Source organism: Vespa mandarinia, chromosome 8, assembly GCF_050613455.1.
Source record: "Vespa mandarinia isolate Hongniang chromosome 8, ASM5061345v1, whole genome shotgun sequence".
NCBI lineage: Eukaryota > Metazoa > Arthropoda > Insecta > Hymenoptera > Vespidae > Vespa > Vespa mandarinia.
The window spans coordinates 2,902,501-2,925,000 of NC_140817.1; the positions used below are offsets into that span (position 1 = coordinate 2,902,501).

General features: G+C 32.1%; 3 protein-coding genes across 5 annotated transcripts in view; 1 reads left to right on the forward strand and 2 right to left on the reverse strand.

Annotated features, from left to right (window-relative positions):
- Positions 1 to 11,331, reverse strand: part of LOC118450410 (uncharacterized) — an 11,649-nt gene extending 318 nt beyond the window's left edge. The window contains exons 1-6 of the mRNA XM_035886177.2: positions 10,942 to 11,331; positions 10,263 to 10,421; positions 1,146 to 1,372; positions 729 to 1,021; positions 335 to 641; positions 1 to 240 (exon numbers count right to left, since the gene is read on the reverse strand). The exon at positions 1 to 240 is cut by the window's left edge and continues 318 nt beyond it. Of these exons, the coding sequence (XP_035742070.2) occupies positions 1 to 240; positions 335 to 641; positions 729 to 1,021; positions 1,146 to 1,372; positions 10,263 to 10,421; positions 10,942 to 11,082 (1,367 nt within the window). The 5' untranslated portion in view covers positions 11,083 to 11,331. The remainder of the gene's footprint in view (positions 241 to 334; positions 642 to 728; positions 1,022 to 1,145; positions 1,373 to 10,262; positions 10,422 to 10,941) is intronic.
- A 923-nt stretch (positions 11,332 to 12,254) lies between these two features.
- LOC118451261 (sensory neuron membrane protein 2) lies at positions 12,255 to 14,656 on the forward strand. Its single transcript, XM_035887637.2, has 7 exons — positions 12,255 to 12,371; positions 12,491 to 12,645; positions 12,916 to 13,078; positions 13,177 to 13,425; positions 13,566 to 13,777; positions 13,904 to 14,075; positions 14,381 to 14,656. The coding sequence occupies exons 1-7, from the start codon at positions 12,300 to 12,302 to the stop codon at positions 14,627 to 14,629; spliced, it is 1,272 nt and encodes a 423-aa protein (XP_035743530.1). The 5' UTR covers positions 12,255 to 12,299; the 3' UTR covers positions 14,630 to 14,656.
- Positions 14,657 to 15,211: 555 nt separating this feature from the next.
- Positions 15,212 to 22,500, reverse strand: part of LOC118450417 (proton-coupled amino acid transporter-like protein pathetic) — a 12,139-nt gene continuing 4,850 nt past the window's right edge. For all 3 annotated transcript variants that reach the window (XM_085658788.1, XM_035886205.2, XM_085658787.1), the window contains 7 exons: positions 21,913 to 21,987; positions 21,343 to 21,435; positions 20,439 to 20,796; positions 19,729 to 20,007; positions 19,372 to 19,550; positions 18,820 to 18,989; positions 15,212 to 17,110 (listed from right to left, as the gene is read on the reverse strand). In XM_085658788.1, coding sequence (XP_085514914.1) covers positions 16,863 to 17,110; positions 18,820 to 18,989; positions 19,372 to 19,550; positions 19,729 to 20,007; positions 20,439 to 20,796; positions 21,343 to 21,435; positions 21,913 to 21,977 — 1,392 coding nt within the window. In that variant the 5' untranslated portion in view covers positions 21,978 to 21,987 and the 3' untranslated portion in view covers positions 15,212 to 16,862. The remainder of the gene's footprint in view (positions 17,111 to 18,819; positions 18,990 to 19,371; positions 19,551 to 19,728; positions 20,008 to 20,438; positions 20,797 to 21,342; positions 21,436 to 21,912; positions 21,988 to 22,500) is intronic.

Sequence of the window (22,500 nt, forward strand, 5' to 3'; positions counted from 1 at the left end):
ATCAGTTCAGCGGTTGCCGGGTCACTTCCTTGTTTTCCACTGGAGTGCTGTTGCGTTTGTTGGCTGGCATGCGGCTCAAAATGTGAGCGTACATGAAACATGAATTCCGCTTTATCCGTGAAATCAGTACGACACATTAGACAAAAATGCCTTTCCGATGCGTACGGCTGTGGCGGCGGTGCCGAGCCAGGAAAATAAGGAGCCGCGTGCTGTGGCGGTGCTGATGCTTCTAAATGTGATCTAAAAGAAGGATTTACAATGATATTAATATTATAAACATTATATACTTGTTATATTTCCCATTTATCTTTTTTAATATTCCTTGAGAATTTACCGTGCATGTTGCATCCACTCGTCACGCGTAGCCAACGCTCTTCCACATAATTCGCATGCCCAACTAACGGGCTCCTCTTTTAGCTTATGAATGGTATCTTGACGAGGTGGTTGTTGTTGCTGTTGTTGTTGTTGTTGTTGCTGCGACGCTTGCTGCTGTTGTTGCTGTTGTTGTTGTTGTTGTTGTTGCTGTTGTTGCTGTTGATCCGTACTCGGTGCCGTAGGAGTGGAAAGTGGCGTAACTCCAGGCCTATGTCTGAGCTTGTTCATATGTATTACCAATTTATCTCTACGCGCGAACGCTTTACCTGCAATATATCCATCAAGATATCGATTGGTATATACGATTTATTTTTACGTACAAAATGATAATGTTCATTGTTCCAATTACTAACCGCAAACCTCGCAGGAATAAGGCTTCTCTCCGGTGTGTATACGCATATGAATGACGAGTTTATCCTTACGTGCCAAACCTTTTCCACATACGGTACAAGCGAATGCCTTTGTATTCGGTTCCCCGGTATTTGTAGCTTTTGATACTGATCCAGGACGTATTCCAACGTTGTTAGTCGTTCGAAGAGGCTGATTGATCGATGGTGCTCTAGAACTAGCAAATTGTTGTTCGGTTGATCCTGGAAATGCTGGCATTACACCGCCTGGTCTCATTGCTGCCGAATAATCAGGTGACCTAAATAAAAATTAACAATGATCATGATTTAATGATTTAACGATCATCATCGATATTCATCATTGTTTATATATATATATAAACAATATTTAATAAAATTACTAATTAAGGCTTCATAACTTACCAAGTGCCGATAGAACGAAGTACACGTACACCGTCGTCATAACCAAGACCATCGTCAGGTAGGGTGAAAGTAGGATTAGGAGCCTGTGGATTGGTAGGTGGTCCAGGACCAGCCAGTCTTGCCTGAGCTGCTTGTTGTGCCATGTGTTGTTGAACTGCAGTATGGGCCTCAACGTACGCCGTTCTTTGTTGTTGACCACCGTTCGACATCTTGTCCTTATCGTTACTCTATATCAATGTATTAATAAATTAACTTTATTATTTTTTAAATAAAAATAAATAAAGTAATGAATAAATAAATAAAAATTAAAAATAAATAAATCAAATAAATAAAATAAAAAGAATCGATTCTTCTATCGACATATATCATATGTATTAAACGTCATTTGTATATTAGATATAGAAATAGATATAGAAATAGAGATAGAGATAGAGATAGAGATAGAGATAGAGATAGAGATAGAGATAGAGATAGAGATAGAGAGAGAGAGAGAGAGAAATTATTTATCAAATTAATTTTATTAATTATTTCATAGGAAAAAAAAAATAAAGAATCATGATCGAGCGAGAAATAAAAATTTCATGAAAAGAAAAAAAAAAAAGAAAAAATTCTTGCTCAACGTAAAATTTTATCAATCCATCAATATACGTATCAATATATTAAATAATTTTAATTCTAAGAGAATATTAAAATTTTATCGCGATAACATTAATATAAAGTAAAAATATTATATATAATATTGTTCGTTGGATAAAATAAAAATACGTGTTAAATATTATAAAACGCTAATCCAATTGTATCTCGATCCCAACGTGATATCTCGTGACGTCGAACAATAAAAGCAAACTCACGTCGTCTTCAATGTTTCTCTAAAAATATCCCGCCAATAACACAATACGAGACATTTCTATAATAATAATAATCGTAAAAAAAAAAAAGAAAAAAAAAACGTAGAGACTACGTATGAGTGGTGGTGGAGGTAAATTCAGTACTCGCAACGATTCGTTATTTTACCAACGAAAAAAGAGAAAAGAAATAAAATATATATATATATATATATATATATATATATATATATATATATATGACGCTGATATCTTTCTCGTTTAAAATAAATCTCGACGGATCTAACGACTCTCCGGTTAATAATTTTTTTAACGATCCCGAATAAAAACATAACGATGAAACATGAAAAACCAATGCCAACCTACGAAATGAAACTTTCGAAAATTCCGCTTGAACGATCGATGTACAACGTGAATCAAATCAATCTTTATAAGCTAATATACAAATATTGATTTAGAAAAAAAAAAGAAAAAAAAAGGAAAGAAAGAAAGAGAGAAAAAAAATTCATCGAATTCAAGAATTAAAAAAATCGTTCATTAATATTTTTTATTTCCTTTTCTAACGTTTAAAAATACAATATTTCTCTCTCTCTCTCTCTCTCTCTCTCTCTCTCTCTCTCTCTCTCTCTCTCTCTCTCCACCTATCTCTCTCTTTCGCTCTCTTATAATTCAACACAAATCGATCTACGTGATACATATACGTGTTAGTTTAGCAGAGTAGAAGTAGAAAAAAAAAAGAATATTATAAAAATATAAAAAAATATTCTTTTCCTTTTATAATTTAAACGCAATATAATTTTCGATCATACATACATACATACATACATACATATACAGATACGCACACACACTTACATACATACATATATACAGTACATAAATAAATAATTCCTTTGACAAAATTGAAATAAATTACTCTATATAATAAGTATATTAGTCGGCGAATATAAATTCGCTAAGTAGAAACAAGAAATGATTGTTTCTTTCTCTATCTCACGGATCGATAAGAGTTTAACCAAGAAAAAAAAAAAGAAAAAAGTCAAGAACTGCGCGTCGTGGTTGTCCCGATATATATTATTATATATATACGGTGACTTCGCTTGTGTACGCCGTCAAGGTCCTCGAGAAAAGAACGATGACCGAAAAGAAAGACGGGGAGGAGATGAAGGAGGTGAAGAAGGTGAATCCCCACCCTCCAACCCTCGTGACAGACGCACAGTACAGCGTACACGTACATACATATATCATACATCATACATACATCATACACACATACATACAGGGTCAAACATTTTTTCCGCGCCTCTTTCGAATAAACTTCGAAGTTACTCTTTTCTCGTAACGCATATGAAGGAAACTTTTGATATTAAACGATGACACGGAAAAATAACGAAATAACAATTATTCATTGTTCGAATTCTACATACTTCGCGCGTTGATTGGTAAAAAATGAACTAACCTATAGGATGTATCTTCTTGAGGGGAAAAAAAAAAGAAAAAGAAAAAAGAAAATAAAATAAATAAATAAATAAATAAAGGATAATTCCAATAAAAGGAATTTCTTTTCTTATTTTTTGTTTTTTTCTTTTAATCGTCCTATACTTCGTTTCATTGATCGACGTAATTTCGATAGAGAAAAGAAATCTTTCGAAAGTCTTGATCAATGAGAAGTTAACAAAATGATTCAGCAAGAAAAAAAAAAGAAACAATCGATACTAACGATCATATAAATATCATTGAAAATAATGATAATTATTCATTGATCGAATTCTATATTCTACATGTTACGAAATTCATTTATAATTGGTCATTGATTAAAAGTAAACTAACCAATAGGATGCCTTATTCACAAAAAAAAAAAATAATAAAGGAAAATATATAAAGCTCGCCAAAATATATTTATTGATCAATATAATTTCGAAATAAAAAATATGAAAGCGAGATCAACGAAATGATCGATAAAAAAAGAAAAAAAAAAGAAACGATACCAAAAATTACATTGTAAATAATAATTATTTATTGCTCGAATTCTACATAATTCGCGTTATGATATACGTATTTATTAATGATTGATCATTGATCAAAAACTAACCTATAAGATGTAGCTTCTTGGTTAGAAAAAATTAATAAATAAATAAATAAATAAATAATGCTCACTAATGATACGAATTTTTATGATCATTCCTATTTCTCGATTTATCGATCGATGTAATTTCTAAAGAGAAGAAAAAAATCTATCGAAAATTTCGATCGCTCGATTAATAAAACGATTGAAAAAAGAAAAAAAAATCGATACTAATAAACGCATTGTAAATAATAATAAATATTCATTAGAAAATTGAATTTCATATTTTTCACGATACAATGTAGGTATGTATCAATAACCGGATTGGTCATTGGCCAAAAATAAACTAACCAATAAAACGTATCTGTTGGATCAAAAGAAAAAAATAAAAAAAAAATAAATAAATAAATAAATAAAAGAGAAAATAAAGCTCACTAACAAAACGAATTGTTTTTAATCGTCCTACATCTCTATTTATCGATCGATATAATTTCATAAAATAAAAAAAAAAAAATAAAAAGATAAATAAATAAATTAAATATACAAGAAAAAAAAATATCTCAAAAATTTCGATCGAGATTTAAAAGAAAAAGAAGAAAAAAAAAAAGAAGAGAAACGAGATTAACCTAATCAAACAAACAAAAGAAAAAAAAAAAAAAACAAAAAAAGAAAAGAAAAAGAATCGATACTAACGATGTCGCCGCGTTGTATTAAAACAAAAAATTAGATGATCCAGCCAGCGATAAATCCAGGTTAATTCGATGTCGTATCGTCCCACAATGATCTTGTTGAACGACGAAATTCCTTTCGTAAATCCAAATTCGACGATTGTACGTAATCCTGGCGGCACATTGAAAATAAACACACTTCTTCAAATCCTTTTTGGTTAATCCTCGAAATGATTCATTCCGAACGAAACCAATGGACGAATGGAACGAACGAACGAACGAACAATGAAAAATTCCAAAAGAAATGTGAACGTTACGTTGCTGCAAGTTGATTTCTTGTGACGATTCACGACAATAACAACGACGACAACGACAACAACGATAACGACGATAACGACGACGACGATGACGATGACGATGACGATGACAACGACAAAGTTGTCCCTCCTGTTGCCCCTCCTCTCCTCTCCTCACGCGATTTATCTCTTACCCATGAAAACGAAATTCTTTCGATAAAGGGATAAATAAAAACCAAAACAAAAAAAAAAAAAAAAAAAAAAAAAGAAACAGAGATAGATATATAGATAGAGAAAGAGAGAGATAGAGAGAGAGATAGAGAGAGAGAGAGAGAAAAAGAATTTCTCTTCGTAAGAAAATTTCGACGAATTTTTCTTTCGTTGGATGAACTTGAAAAAGAGAGAGGGAAGAAAAAGAGAAAGAGAAAGAGAAAGAGAGAGAGAGAGAGAGAGAGAGAGAGAGAGAGAGAGAGAAAGAGAAAGAGAAAGAAACAGAGGATACAGGTAGAGAAGTAGAGAAGAGGAGTACCGGCACTCGCGGAGGGAACCGGACCCTTCTATTCGCGACGCGACGAAAGAATCTCTCTTGCGACGTTACGAGAGGGAAAGAGGGCTTCCGAAAGAGCGTACCGCGCTGTGCTGTGCTGAGCTGCCCGCCGATTCCAGGCGCGGGAGGATGCAAGGACAAAGAGACGAAAAAAGCGACTGGCTCTTCCTCCCCGCCAACGGCGTCGCCGCTAGACTAGTCGAGAGAGAGAGAGAGAGAGAGAGAGAGAGAGAGAGAGAGAGAGAGAAAGAGAGAGAGAGAGAGAAAGAGACGAGACGAACGAGACGGAGAAAGAGAGAAAGAGAAGGAGAGAGAGAGAGAGAGAAAGAGAGAGAAATATAGCTATGTGAAAAAGAAAGAGAGAGAGGCATACGTACGTATACACATAGCAGCACGCAAGCAGTATAAGAGAAAGAGAGAAAAAGAGAGAGAGAGAGAGAGAGAGAGATGATTCAGAGAAAGGAAGAAAAAGAGAGACGGATAGAGAGAAAGGGAGCAGACGAAAAGAGAGGGGGAAGATGTCGGGTGACACACGGATGCAGCCGCGTAACGATATCGAATGGGGGGAAGGTCCCCGTTCGGAATGCACCCCGCAAAAGAGACAGTTACAGAGAGAGAGAGAGAGAGAGAGAGAGAGAGAGAGAGAGAGACGCGCCTGCGTCGCACGCCATGTCTAGCCTCTGCGTAGAATATACATATGTAAACGTGCGTGTGTGTCTGTATGTGTGTGTGTACGCATTCGTGCGTTAAGCTGCGTGAGTAAACCAAAGAACTTATGGGTGGCCATGCACGCACGCGCGCACGTCTTTGCACCGATGATCTTTCTTTCTTTCTTTTTTTCCTTCTTTCTTTCCTTCCTTCCTTCTATATGTATACGCACGCGACCAACACAAATAATAAACAAGAAACAATGAGCACACATACACGCGCATATATATATATATATAGGTAGATAGGATAGATAGATAGATAAATAGATATTAAGTCTACGTTTCCTATAAAGCATTTTACTTGCGCTTTCTATATTTCTCTGGGATATGGCTTTGCGGTTGTTCCAACGGGATTTCTTTCCCTATCATCTATATATGTTTTTATATATATATATATATATATATATATATATATATATATATATACATATATGCACGTTCATATATATATATATATATAAAGCATGTGTGTTCATATATTTATATATTATGTATGTAAGTGTATGTGACGCACGTACGAATATGCTATTAGGAAGCATAGCAGAAAAAGAGATAGAGAAAGAAAGAAAGAAAGAAAGAAAGAAAGAAAGAAAAAGTGAGTGAGAGAGAGAGAGGGGGGGCAAGAGTAAACGCAAAATGATGGATCTGTTCGTTGTCTTATGGAACGAAAAGGGACACGACGAAGGGAACGATCAGTAGCGTCGTTGTCGTCGTGGTGCGTCGGCCCGTTGACCTTGACACTGACATTGAGAGAGAGATAGAGAAAAAGAGAGAGAAAGAGAAGGGCAAGAGAAAGGGAGATTCGAGCGTCCTCATAGGGACTTGGCGGATTGTTAGGCCAGACTGAAACTGAAAGAGAAAGAGACAGAAAGTGGGAGTCTGGCTGATTTTTCGAGCTATCTCGTCGAATGTTCTCTCTTTCCTCTCACTCTCACTCTCATTTTCTCTCTCTCTTTCTCTCTCTCTCTCTCTCTCTCTCTCTTTCTCTCTCTCTTTTTCCCGAGGTAGCCTCTTACACACGCGTTTACTAGCGAGGTCGGCCGATTGCGAGCAATCCGGGCCATCCCTGGAATCGAAACAGGTTTTCGAAGGGTCGAGAAAGAGAGATAAAGAAACAGAGAAAAAAGAGACAGAGACAGACAGACAGAGAGACAGAGAAAGAGAGAGAGAGAGAGAGAGAGACTACAGGGGCGGGGGCACAGCCAGTTAGCCAGCTCCTCTCTCGCTGCACCTGTGCCCGGGGAGAAATCGGACGATCTGAACGAGAGAGAGAGAGAGAGAGAGAGAGAGAGAGAGAGAGAGAGAGAGAGAGAGAGAGAGAGAGAGAGAGAGAGAGAGAGAGAGAGGGAGTGAAAGAAAGAGGGAGAGAGAAAGAGATAGGTAGATATATAGAGAGTGAGAGAGAGAGAGAAAGCGTCTGAGGGAATTAGGGAGGGGGTACGCCGATCGGAAGATGCTCGAAGCGGAGCAGACGTGAAGAGGGGGAGGATGCACGGAGATCCGTCCGGCCCGCCCGGGAACCGGCCGTATTTTAAACGCTTTCAAAGCCAAAGAGATCAAATATGAGGGAAAGAAAAAAGAAATGGAAAAAAGGAAAAGAATAAGGGGAAGGGGAAAAAAACCGAGAGAATGTGGAACGAAATATGTACATATTTACTAGTTAACTGTGAAAAAAAATTCTTAGGAGGATATATCCTGCGTGTGTATATGTGAGAGAAAGAGGGAGAGAGAGAGAGAGAGAGAGAGAGAGAAAAGAGAAAGAAAAAAAAGAGAAAAAGAGAGAGAAAAGAAAAATGAGAGAAAAGAAAAAAGAGAGAAAAGAAAAAAGAAAGAGCGAGAGAGAAAGAGAGAGAGAGATTTCAATGTTCGAGATCAAATATTACATATAAAGTACATATGTATTTCAAACATAACCTATATCTACGGCACTTATACATCTCTCTCTCTCTCTCTCTCTCTCTCTCTCTCTCTCTCTCTCTCTCTCTCTCTCTCTCTCTCTCTCTCTCTCTATTTCTTGACTTTTTTTGTTATAATATACACGTACTTTTATGTACGTATCGATGACCGAGAAATGCGAGTAAGTGTATAGGGTCCTACTCTCAACCGGACCCGTCGCACACTGCCTTTAGTAGTCCTTTCCCGTTTAAAACGCACATGTCGTCTGGCTACATATGTACATCGGACAAAGATAAAGTAGATATAGAAGACATGAGAAGGATCACAACGGGGGACGGCGGACGGTACTGGATGCTGCTGGAGTATGGCAATGGGGAAGGGGAAGGGAGAGGAGGAAGAGTGGAACGTAGACTACGACGAGCCAAAGGAGAGACTTTCGCTTTCTGTACGCGACGTAGCCTAGCAGAGTCCACGGCCGATCAATAGCGCCGCGACGACGGTTAACTCTACACCCCCCTCCCCTCTCACCACTCCTCTCATCCTCATCCTCATTCTCATCCTCACTCTCACCCTCAAACCTCATACTCCTCCCAGTGTCTCTACCGACCAACCCAACCCATAAAATCCATCCATCCATCCATCCATCCATCCATCCATCCATCCATCCATCCATCCATCCATCCATCCATCCATCCATCCATCCATCCATCCATCCATCCATCCATCCATCCATCCATCCATCCATCCATCCATCCATCCATCCATCCATCCATCCATCCATCCATCCATCCATCCATCCATCCATCCATCCATCCATCCATCCATCCATCCATCCATCCATCCATCCATCCATCCATCCATCCATCCATCCATCCATCCATCCATCCATCCATCCATCCATCCATCCATCCATCCATCCATCCATCCATCCATCCATCCATCCATCCATCCATCCATCCATCCATCCATCCATCCATCCATCCATCCATCCATCCATCCATCTATCCAACCAACCAACCAACCAACCAACTAACCGCCCACCAACCCACCTAAAAATCTCACGCGTTTGTGTGAGGGTGGAATTATCGAGATCCTGCTTCGTCGAATGAAACTGAAACGAAAATGACGAGAAGAGGGTGTTCAGGGAGAAGAGCAAAGAGAAGTCAAACAGAGAAGAGGAAAAGAGGGGCAAATCAAGGACCTCCGGCTGGCTACCGATCGCATAAACGGCTCTCTTTTGCGCCCTTGCCCTCATCCTTCTTCCTTACTCACACACTACTCTTACATATACATACATATGCATACACACTCAATCACATATTATCCTCTTCTTCACCTCTTTCCTCCTTCATCTTCTCCTCTCTCTTTCTTTCTCTCTCTCTCTCTCTCTCTCTCTCTCTCTCTCTCTCTCTCTCTCTCTCTCTGGCTTTCTCTCTCTCCACTAAACACTCCAACTGGAGTTCCATAGGTTTTACATAGGTGCGAAGTAGCCTGTCCCACAATCGAAGAACTTTTCTTTTTACGTCGAATTTAAACGAGCGTATTTTTATTCTACTCTCGGTTCCTCACAGGCAGCCTTTTCCCAATGCGTTTCAATAATAAAACAAACGCGCCTGTGAACACGTGAGAGAGAAAGAAAGAGAAAGAAAAAGACTGAGTGAGAGAGAGAGAGAGAGAGAATGAGAGAGAGAGAGAGAGAGAGAGAGAGAGAGAGAGAGAGAGAGAGAGAGAGAGAGAGAGAGAGAGAGCTCTAGAATCATCATCGAATATCTCTTTTTTACTTCTTTCCCTTTTTAATACAATGGAAATTAATATGTTTACAGGCAGTTTTTTAAAGTCTTTGATGTTCCATCTGAAGTATATAAATTGTATTTGATCTTTTATACGTTCATCTAGAGTTTTGTGATTGATCTTTAAAAAGTCAAGATAGACAGAAATTTTATAATTTTTATAATACCATCGAATATATTTTCCTCTTGGCATGTGAATTAAATCATTATTGTATTATAATCGATGGTTAAATATGTAATGTATGTTAAAGGTAAGATATATTTTATTGCATAGAAATCTTTGTCAATACTTTGTCTCACCTGATTTGTTACAGATGCAGCAAGATTCTTCAAACTATCAGCATAATTTTTCAATACTGTATCCGTGGTCATGCAGCTTACACGAAATTCATAGAACATATCCAGTTTGTACACGCATCTCTGACAGATGTTCTTTGGAAGTGCATCCTCCTTTGTTATCTTTAACAGATTTAAGAATCATAATGTTAGTAAATGCAATAGTAATAATTTTTCATTTGTCTTTATTGAAATGGTATAAGTTAGCTTGACACAGAATATACAATTTCAAGCTAAACATTCTAACGTTATTATCAATAAAAATCTTCTTTAACGTTCTATAAACGTTTGCTTAATATCTTTACACTTTGATTTATCCTACATTTAATTTCAACATTTCTATCAATCCTTAACATTTCTATATCGAATGAATAATATATTTTTCTGTTAAAAAGTATGACTTTTCCTAACCTATAATTACACATACTTTTATTTTTATAATTACAATTATATCAATCTATCTAATTATTAATTCACGTATTGCGTATAGCTTGAAAAGAATAAATAGGTTAATTCTAAAATGAACTGAGATATCTTCAAGATGTGAAAGAAAGAAAGAAAAAAAAAACAGGACAAAAGAAAGAAAACAATAAAAGGTTTAATTCCTAACTTATAGTATATTAATAATTTAATAAATACTTACCACGGCGGGAATGCAAGAACGTATTTTAAAAAGTAATTGACGCTGTTCGCCCTCTTTGTCGAATATCTGTAAGTGATGATTGCTTTTCAACGAACAGAGCCTACAGAGCTCGGCAAAATTAAAATCCTCGCTCATTGCCATTGTTTGGAAAATTGGAACTAAAAACACGAACGCTCGAAATAGGTTATGGCCGTAAACACCGCACGCGACTTTCTCACGCACGTCTCACTTCGCATCGATGAGATATTTCGAAGTGAAAAAAAATTACTAGTCCTTCCTGATCGTAGCTGATAAAACCTCGATCAGACTGCTGGCATGACGCGTATGTGTACGAGTTATCGTTAAAAAATTAAACTTCAAAAACGGAAAGTACCGAGGGGGGCCGCCATCTTTGTCCCTCACCCCTTTTTAATCCTCCTTAAAAAAATGATCTTGAAAACAAGCGAGAAGTTCGAACGATTTCATTGGTCGGGAGGAAATACGATGATGACCGGTCAATAACGTAGGAATCTTGCGGTGGGTCAAATCAAACCAACGATATTTCATTATTCGTACGAAAGATGGCGCTTGTTTACTCTCATCCTAATAACGCACAATAATACATATTAGAGAATTATCTGACGATTTAAATTAAAAACATTGTGATAAAATATATATCCTAATTAAAAATAATTTATTAATCGTAAAGATATTTATTAATCGTCGTTTTTATATTGAAATGTATTAATATTTTAATATAAAAAATATTTTTAAAAATCTACATAATATCCAATGGTGATACATTTAGAAATTATTTAAAAGAACAAAAATGTAACTTCTACGATTCGTTAATTCTTCTTAGAAGAAGAGAAAACGAAAAAAGAAAGAGGAGAAAAGAATACAGAGGAAAGAAGAAATAAAAAAAAAAAAAGAAATAAAATAAAATAAAATAAAATAAAAACAAAAGAATGAGCAAGAAAAAATGTCGAATGTATTTCATTACTTAGCGATTAATCATTGATAAATAAAACATAGAAAATATTTATAGAACAAGGATTATAGAACACGATGTCTATCGAGTTGCATGCTACTAAAGAATTAATAAATTATATGTATACGATCGTGCAACGATATTCATCGACAGAAAGATTTTGACGTAACGAAACGCGTGTTGCTTCAGTACGATACCAACCTTTCATCGTTTGCGTTCAATGATATTTCAAAGAGAAAAGAGAGAGAGAGAAAGAGAGAGAGAGAGAGAGAGAGAGAAACGTAATCGTTCTTAAAAAAATAAAAAACAAAAAAAAGAAATTCGAAAAAACATGCGTAAATCATTGAAAGGATGTTGCACCGTGATTACATTTTTGTGTGCCGTCATTATGATAACTATTGGTATAGTAATGATGAATAATCAAACGTTGTCGACGTATCTATTAAAAAGAATACGTTCGGTATGGGACAATGTTTATGATCCTAATGAAATAATAAATATTAATGAAGATATCATTGATCTTATTTCTTTCTTTTTTGTTTTTTTTTTGTTTTTTTTTTTGTTTTTTTTTTATCATAGGAAAAAAAATTAATAGACAATACGATAATTTATAATATTTGGTCGTCGCCTCTGAATCTTACCTTAAATATCTACTTGTTCCATGTTGAAAATCCGGATGATGTGTTAAATGGAGAATTACCGAAGCTTACGGAACGTGGTCCTTACGTTTACGAGTAAGTAATTCATATAATTAATTAATTGTTATTATTATTTTTAATAAAATTATTTATTAAGGTTGAATAAATTACGAGTATATAATTAAGGTATATAATTACGTAAGCATATACTGTAATTTATTTAACTTGTAAATAATTTTATTTAATTTACTATACTAATAATTAATATACCAATAACAAGTATAAATACGTGGATATAATTTGGTTCTTTATTTTTTTTTTTTCTTTTATTTTATTTTATTTTATTTTTTTTTTTTTTTCTTACAGCGTAATCTTTGAAAAAGATATACTGAGCGTAAATGATATACGAGATGAAATAATTTACAATATCAAAAAGACATATTACTTCAACGAAGAGAAAACTGGCGAACTTTTGGAGAACGATGAAGTTGTCCTTTTAAATATGGCCTATCTCGGTGCGATAAACACGGTAAACTTTATCGTATCTAATTTTAAATGTAAAAAGAAAATGAATGAATAAAAAAGATAACCGATATATCATTAATTTATTTATGTTCTCATTAAAAGCTCGCGGGTTTTTCGCCTAACTTGCTCCAACAATATGGCGATTATATAAGGATGTTATTCCCCCAAGAGAATCCTCTTTTTATCAAAGCAAAAGTTAAAGATATAATGTTCAGTGGTGTATCTTTTATATGCGATATTAAAAAACATAAAAAAATGAAATTAATCTGCCTGACGCTAAAGGGTAGAAAACTACCGATCTTATGGAACACTGAAATTGAAAATAATTACATGTACAGCCTCTTCGGCACGGTATACATTTATATCATTTTTATTTTATTATAATTATAAATATATGTAGATTTATATTTTGTAACATTTATAATATATATATATATATATATATATATATATATATATATATATATATATATATATATATATATATATAGATGAATGGAACCTGGGTTGGTCCAATCAGTATTAACAGAGGTGTAGAAAATGAAACAAAAGTAGGGAATATAATGTCGGTATATAATAAACGAAAGAATAAATATTGGATAACCGAAGAATGTAATATTATTAAAGGATTGGATGGTATGATTTTTCCTTATTACAAGGAACCACCACAGCGTATTTATTTTTACGGTATCGAAATTTGTCGGTAAGAAAATATTGCATAAAAAAAAAAAAAAAAGAAAAAAAAAAGAAAGAAAGAAAGAAAAATGAAGAAAGAAAAAAATAACATTGTTTTAACGTAACATTGATTCTTTCGTTATCTCGTTTCCAGAACTACATTTATGGAATTCAAGGGAGTTGAAAAGTTCTATCAATTCGAGGCATGGCGATACGTTTACACAAACGAAAGTTGGAGTAATAATGAGACCGATTGTTATTGTCCAACTGTCAAGCACGAAAAAACATGTCCACCTATGGGTCTCATGGACGTTAACAAGTGCATGGTAAATTTTATAGTATTTAAAATATAATAACAAAGTAATATTGAAGTGAATTATTGTATCGTATATGTACATATATATGTAAATATATATATATATATATTTTTTTTTATTTTATTGTTACTTTTAACTTCTCCAAAACGAATCAATGTAAGAATGAATTGTTCTACAATTTTTCTTTCTTTTTTTTTTTTGTTGTTGTTTCATATAAAAATATTTCTGCTATTAGGTACCATCCTTTTTTCTTTTTTTTTTTTGATAGTTCAATCTTTAATCGTATTTTCTTTTTTTTTTTTTTTTCTTTACAGAAACTACCTGCGTTACTGTCCGAGCCTCATTTTCTTCACGCCGATCCCAAAATATTAGATTACGTGCCTGATTTGAATCCAAATGAGGAATTTCATTCGAGTTCTGTATTGATCGACACGCTTACTGGTAAACCTTTTCATGGTCATAAAAAAATGCAAATAAATATGAAGATATCACCGTATCCAATCGAATTGCTTGCCAACGTCACCGAGGGTTACTTTCCGATTATTTGGATAAGCGAGGTTTGATAATTATTTATAATAATAATAACAACAACGATCATGATGATAATAATTCAACATTGTTTTATTTCTTTGATCTATTAGAAGGAGGAATACCAACCCTCTATCGATCATTTACAAAATTATAATACTAAATATATATATATATATATATATATATATATATATATTTGTATCTGTGTATGTAATTATATATTACACATAATTTATATTGCATAAAATTTGATATATATATATATACATACATATAATAATACATATAATAATACTCTTTCACACAAATAATTAATTCCAGGAACTCATAAAGGGTTATAATCATAGAAAAAAATTACAATCAATTAAAATATTAATTACGACTTAAATCGTTACAGATCTAACGATAAATCCGAGCGATTAAAGATACTTGAATAAAAGAAAAAAGAAAAAGAAAAAAGAAAAAAAAAGACAGAAAGAAAAAAAAAGACATAAGAATAAAATATTTTCGTTCTACAATAAATTATAAATAATATGTTTTAGGGTATAATCGAGGATAAGAAAAATCTCAATTTGATGTTCATGATTTACAAGATCAAAAATATTATATCGATCTTGCAATGGCTACCAATAGTCATCGGTGGATTTTTACTTCTTTTGTTACTATTATGCTACAAATTGCCAATACCAAGAAGGAAGGTACGATCGATCGATCCGATGAAAAAAATTAATACAACTTTGGTACACTCGGATATACACGAATAATATTTAACATATAGAACAAACGTACGTCCTAAATAAATATTCGACTATTATCTGGTAATTAATACATAGAACAAAAGAGATATATAATTATTGATATATTTTTGAACTTTCGATTTATGTTTTATCATTGTTGTCCCTCTGTTTTTCTTCTTTTCTTTTTTCTTTCTTTTTTCTTTTTCTTTTTGTTTTTTTGTTTTGTTTTTTAATTAAAATATCCCATCTGTTTGTTCGTTTATAAAAAAAAAAAAAAAAAAAAAAATGTTTATAAACGAAAACTTCGTCATTTATGAATAACAATTCTTACATAAATGTGCGAATGGCGTTATATAATAAACTATTTACACTTAAAATTTTTTTTATATTATGCGTTATTAAGGCGATATTTCATTCAATTGACGAAAGCAATTGAAATGTCGTATTTAAGTTATCATTTTAATTTATGACAATCTTAATCGTACGATACGATTAAATTGATTATTTGTTCAGCATTAAAATTAATTAATTAACAATGGAAATTCTTATTTCGAACGAATTAAAATATCATTTTGCTATATATTTCGTGAATGATTAAAATTCGCAGATCTGGCGATTTATTCCGTTTACACGTCGTAAATTGTCAAAAAAAAATGACAAATTATTATTAAATAAGAATTCAATCGATTAAAATTGAATAGTTAATTACGAATAGATAATGAAATATTTTTTCAATTGCGATCATTAATCGTTAATTAAAATTAAATATTGCTTGGCAACGCTTTTATGCATACATATGTACATTTCTTAAAATTAAAATTTACACGAAAAAAAGAATTATTGATTTTTAAATCAACATGATAGGCAGATCGAATGTAATCAAAAATGGTACGATATTAAAGAAGAAATCGATCATGAAAAAAAAAAGAAGAAGAAAAAAAAAAGAAAAAGAAAACAAATAAAGAAATAATTTTTAATTAGATATACGATTTCAAAGGTATTATCAATTATTTAAAGTTCAATCTGCATATCTATAATATTAATAAACGTTAAATAAACATATATATATATATATATATATATATATATGCACCTGCGAAATATGTATATAAAATGTACATATCTACACAAAATAGAAACAAAAAGAAAACATTATTATAATAAATTCTTAAGATCCATTTCATTTAAGAATTATTTCCCTAATGGATAGAAATAACTAACAAATTGTTTATTGCCTGACGCACGAAAAATTACAAACAATGAGCTCACAAATGAATATTATTATTGCATTTTATTCTTTATCTTTCCCTTTATCATCACCACCAAACTGAAAATATTTTTATTTTTTTATCACTTTTTCGTATTATCCTCATAGAAATTTATCCTCATATTGTTTTTAGATATATGGCAAGTAATGTCGCGTAAATAGAAAAAAAAAAAAAAAAAAAATGAAAAAAAAAGAAAAGAAAAAAAAAAGAAGAAAAACAAGAAAAAGAATAAAAGCAAATTATCGCTTTATCATCGTGAGTTAATGCTTTTTATATGCTTTGATGATATCCTTTATCGATATCCAAGATCCAAATATCAATGCCATCATCGAAAATATAAGTAACATAATATTTTTAATTAGTCTCCACTTAAAGGTACCCAAATGTCCGTCCCAGCATGAAATTGTTTCAACCATAACGGGTATGCTGATGCCAAGAATGGAAAAAAATATTGCACCTACCAGAGAAATGAACGGCTCCAATTCTTGCACGCTCACCGCAACACCGACTGAAGAGCGAAGGAGAGGGAGAAACAGAGAGAGAGAGAGAGAGAGAGAGAGAGAGAGAGAGAGAAAGAGAAAAAAAAGAAAAGAAAAATTATAAGAAGAGAAAAATTATAAATAATTGTAATTTTATAATTTCGTTTAGTACAGAAGAAGAAAAAAAAAAAAAGAAAAATAAGAAAATGAAAAATGAAAAGAACATGAAAAAAAATGTGCGTTATTGTTTGAAACATAAATTACAAATGATAAAAATACTTATTGTTTATTATGCCTCTCATTAAAAAAATCGTTGATATTATGTTCTTTAATAATATTTGAGAACTTCCCTATTCATATTTTTTTTATAACTATTTCTATTGTACAATACATAATAATAATAGAATGAAATGAAAGATTACGAAAAGAAATTATCATATTGCAGTTAAAAAAGATATTCTGACGTACTCGTACTTGTATTATTATAATGAAAAAAAAAAATATGACAAAAAGGAAAAAAAGGAGAAAAAAGGCATTGAAAAAACGAATAAAATGGTCGCATGCACAGTACAAAGACAAAAGTCGCCGAAGTTTTTTTTAACTGCGTAACATTTTCTTTTTTTTTTTTTTCTTTTTTCTGTTTCTTTTTCGTTCCGCTGTACTTAGTAAATCTTCGCAAAATTTATCTCTTCAGTATATACATATTTAAATGTCCTTAAATAAGGTATGGTAATTGGTCCGTTTATTATCGTTAAGAATGAAGGAAATAAATTGACGAAATGGTAAAAAAAAAAAAGAAAAAAAAAAAAGAAAAAAAATGAAGGAAAGAAAAAAAAAATTGAATTCTAAATACGGCATGTAACTAGATTGTACGATTAGCAAACCGATTTGGACCGCATCGAAGCGGAATAAACCAAGGCTACTAGTTAATTTCCGTCCTTTTTTTTTTTCTTTTTTTTTTTTTTATTATAACTGAGAATGAACGAGTACGTGACATCGTTCCGAACAATTCAGGCCAGGTGGTTCGATGTCTGTCCGTCTCTCTATCTCTTTCTCTCTTTCTCTCTCTCTCTCTCTCTCTCTCTCTCTCTCTCTCTCTCACTTTTTTTACATTTGCGATCGTTTTTCCACTATGTGCTATACGATGAATAGAACTATTTTCTGGCTCGTTTGAACTGTTTGCATTAATAAAGTGAGACAGACACACGGAACTAACTTACGTAAAAAGCGATTGAGCATGTTGTTTGTCGGAAAATTTTAATTATCAAGAGAATGTATATAGTTGATTGATTATAATCGTAGTTCGTGCGTGAAAGAGAGAGAGAGAGAGAGAGAGAGAGAGAGAGAGACAGAGAGAGAGAGAGAGAGAGAGAGAGGGAGAGAGAGAGAGAGAGAGAAAAAGAGAGGAAATAAAATCGTAATAAATAGTTAGAATGTCATCATTAGAACAATTCTCATAATCGATACTGAGTCATACTCGACCGATCGGTGAGTGCGCCGGTCAAACAAGTATTTTGCCTGTCCTACTCTCTACATTTTCTTACGTTAGGAAAGTAAGACGCGCCGTCTGGCATTCGTTTCACTTGTCACGCGAACAAGACCCCGGCAAATAACGTGCGACTTATTTGATAAGGTAAAATGGACGAGAAATAGAAAGAGGGAGAGAGAAAAAAAAATAGATAGATGAAGAGAAAAAGAGAGAAAGAAAGAGAGAGAGAGAGAGGTAGACCAGACTTACCTGTCAATAAGACGACCAAACACCTCAAAGTTGTTTCACCAAGTGCTTCGTACTTGTGACTGAATTTCGTTCTAATTCCGTTCCACATTATATCCAACGGTACGAATAATTGTAATCCGTAAGTGAATAATACTGCCAATCCGATCAAAAGTTTCACTACTTGTCCCAAACTAATATGAAAAGAGAATTAAAAATATTATTGTTATTATTATTATTATTATTATTATTTTTTTTTTTTTTTTAATACGATAATAATCATACATAAACGTGAATGTCCGACGTCAAAAACGATATATATATATTTAGATATTTTTATTATTCATTTTCATAATGTTATAATCGATTAAAGATAAAGTTAAAATTTAAAATAGTATTCCAAGGTTCATGGTTATGATATGGTATGTATATATGTATATATATTCTGACAATACCGGAACTTTGATAAGAAAGTTTATGTATAATTAACGAAATAGATAGGATAATGTTCATTTGCATTGTATATTAATTGACATTAATCATTTTTATTATTATTAATATTTCGAAGTAACTTACATGTCCTCAACTGGTATATTCAAGGTTACAGTCGCCTCCGTTTTATCCCCATATGCTAAATAACCGAATATACCTATCATTGCGTAAAGACCGACAACGATTGTCATAGTTATGTTGAGTACACCAGGACAACCGAGAAAATGTTGTGGCGTTTTCATACTGTTCTCCACTGGCATTACCTAAATTCGATGAAAGAAAAAAAAAAAACAAAAGGAAATTAAAAAAAAAAGAAAAAAAAATTGTTACTCTTTGTTTTCTTTCATTTACTTTTTTTTTCCTTGTATCTTTTATTTTATTTCTAATAATGAAATCTTTACGCAAGAACAAAAGATCCTTTTCGTAATATTAAAAACTTACCACGCCTATTCCTTCGATAGCAAATACAACAGTGGCAAAGAAAATTGGTAATTGTTCCGTACTCGAAAACATTTCAACTTTATCGATAGGCTGAATGTCCTTGAAAATATAATATAACGTAACCGAGAAACCAACCATCATGCTGATATTAGCGACCATAGAAAATGGTACCATGTATTTGAGATTTCGTATTTGTCCCAATAAAATAACTGCCGGTATCAATGCAAGCATCAATTGACCTTTGTTTATCGTATTCTGTCCATTATAATGTTCGGCAACCTATAAATAATATTTATCGCCATATAATTATTCTCTTATATATATTTATATTACTAAATAGAAAATTGATAGGACTGAAAGGAATTATGATTATATATATATTTGATATAATTAAAGTTCTCTCTTAGTTCTAAAGATAGAACATGAAAGAGAACAAAAAATAAATGATAAAAAAAAGAGAAGAAAAAAAAACAGAAAAGAAAAAGAGGAAAATTTAATTCCCATAGAAATACGAAATAAGTTTCTGACGATCGAAAGATATTTGAGTTTAACGATAAAACAAACGATAGAAAAAAAGAAAGAAGGAAAGAAAAAAAAAATACAAACAAGAAGAAATATTATATAACAAAATGAACGATTAGATGAGTTTTAATGATGATTCAATTGGATCAAATAATTCATTAATTAATTGATTAATTAAATTAACTAACCTGATGAATCGTTGTTGCAATGAATACGATGTATACGCATGAACCACCAATGTAGGTCGCGCAAAGTGCAGTGTTTACGAATATTTTGCTTGCATTGGCCCAAGGTCGTAAAATTTTAGGTCCACAGAGAAAGGCAGCGTAGGCCGTCTCGGCGTATGTCATCTTTGGCGTTTTTGTACGTTTACAAAGTACATGAGACGAACGTACAAGTATGTGAACGCAATGTGCACATATTATACCGATTATTATCGTTCCTAATCCACCGATTAACAAACCACCGTTTCTAATTGCATTAGGCATCGCCAAGATTCCAGTACCAAGCGAGGATTTCAAAAGATGAGCCAACGAACCTAAGTCACTGCAAATCAAACGTCCAATCTTTTGAAATCATTTCAATTTATTTATTTGTTTATTTATTCATTTTTTTCTTTCTTTCTTTTTTTCACTATCTCCTTCTTCTTCTTCAAGATTAATTTCTTTCCTTTAGATAAATTTTTCATTGCTATTTACTTAAGATTAAATTAAAAAAAAAAAGGAAAAAAAAAGCTTCTTCCTCCATCGCTAAAAATTCCCAATCGATTATAATTCCAAAATATTATTTGAATTTAATAAATCTAAGATATTAGAAGAAGATTAGTGACAAAATGATTAATTATATTTTTATCATCTGGACGCGCGTTTTAATTAAGATTTAATTTGGAAGAAATATAGATTAAGAAGAATTTCATATTTATATTGATCGATATATTTTAAGACATAATTTCTATCACGTGTCAAAATGATCTTATAGTAGACGTAAGTCATTTGCGATGAAGAAAATAGAAAGGAGAGAGAAAAAATAATGATAAAAATAAAAATATATTCTTTCGTTATCTTTTCTCAGATATTAATCAATTTAACTTACGAATTGGTGTGTTTCTTGTCTCTGTTTTCGAAGGGATCGTAAAATTCATCCTTTTCGTTGTAATCACCAATCGAAATCGCTGAGATCTTCGTGCTAAAGGAAATAAAAGAAATGAAAAAGAAGGAGGAGAATTAAATGAAGGAATAAATGAGATTATACGAATTAATTCCCGTCATATTATCAAAATTAATCGTTAATCAAACGTATAGTTCGTTTCACGATAAAAGGAGAGAAGAAAAAAAAAACAAAAGAAATATAGGAAAAAAAGAAAAAAAATCATTTTACGCATCTTCTACGATCCTACGATCGATTTAAATGTCTCGAACAATCGATAATATTTATCTAATCGAGCATCGTGCTTTATTAACAACCACTTGACCGGAGATATAATATCAACAATAAAATTGCTATCTCATTAATTACGTTTTTTTACGTTGCTGATGAAATAACATTTTTTTTTTCCTTGCGTTTTTTTTTTGTCTTGTTTTCTTTTTCTCTCTCTCTCTCTCTCTCTCTCTCTCCTGAATAAGAACAAAATTGAAATCGAGATAAAATATGTCGTTTTATTACCTGCTGCTAAAATTCTTCATCGAGTCATTACTTGATAATTCTATTTCCTTTTCCATTTTACCCATGATGATTGTTCTAAAAAGTAAAGAAAAAAATTATTTATTCATTCATTTATTTAAATCTATGGCATTATTATATTTTGAAGAAAAAAAAAAAAAAATAATAGAAAAATTTCACAATTGTTTGTACAAAATTTAATAAAAAAAAAAAAAAAATAATAGAAAAATTTCACAATTGTTTATACAAAATTTAATAAAAAAAAAAAAAAAAAAAAAAAAAAAAAAAAAAAAAATAAATACATCCAACATATATATATATATATATTTTTTTTCTTTTAACAAAATTTCTGAATAACACATAATATTTGTTTTTAAATGAAGATCAAATTATTAAATTAAATTGGCTATATGAAATTATTAATATTACTGTATATCAAATGCACAATATGTAGATTACGAGATAAATCGGAGAAAAAGAGAAGAAGAAAGGAAAAAGAAAAAAGTAGAGAAAAAAAAAAAGAAAAAGAAAAAGGAAAAAAGAAAAGAAATTCGATTGACACGAATGTCGAATGTTTTGTCGTAAAAAAAA

Coding starts and splice junctions, on each gene's coding strand:
- LOC118451261 (XM_035887637.2), top strand. CDS start 12,300: ATGATAACTATTGGTATAGTAATGATGAATAATCAAACGTTGTCGACG. Junction 12,646..12,915: donor CGTGGTCCTTACGTTTACGA/GTAAGTAATTCA, acceptor TTTTTCTTACAG/CGTAATCTTTGAAAAAGATA. Junction 13,426..13,565: donor TGTACAGCCTCTTCGGCACG/GTATACATTTAT, acceptor ATATATATATAG/ATGAATGGAACCTGGGTTGG.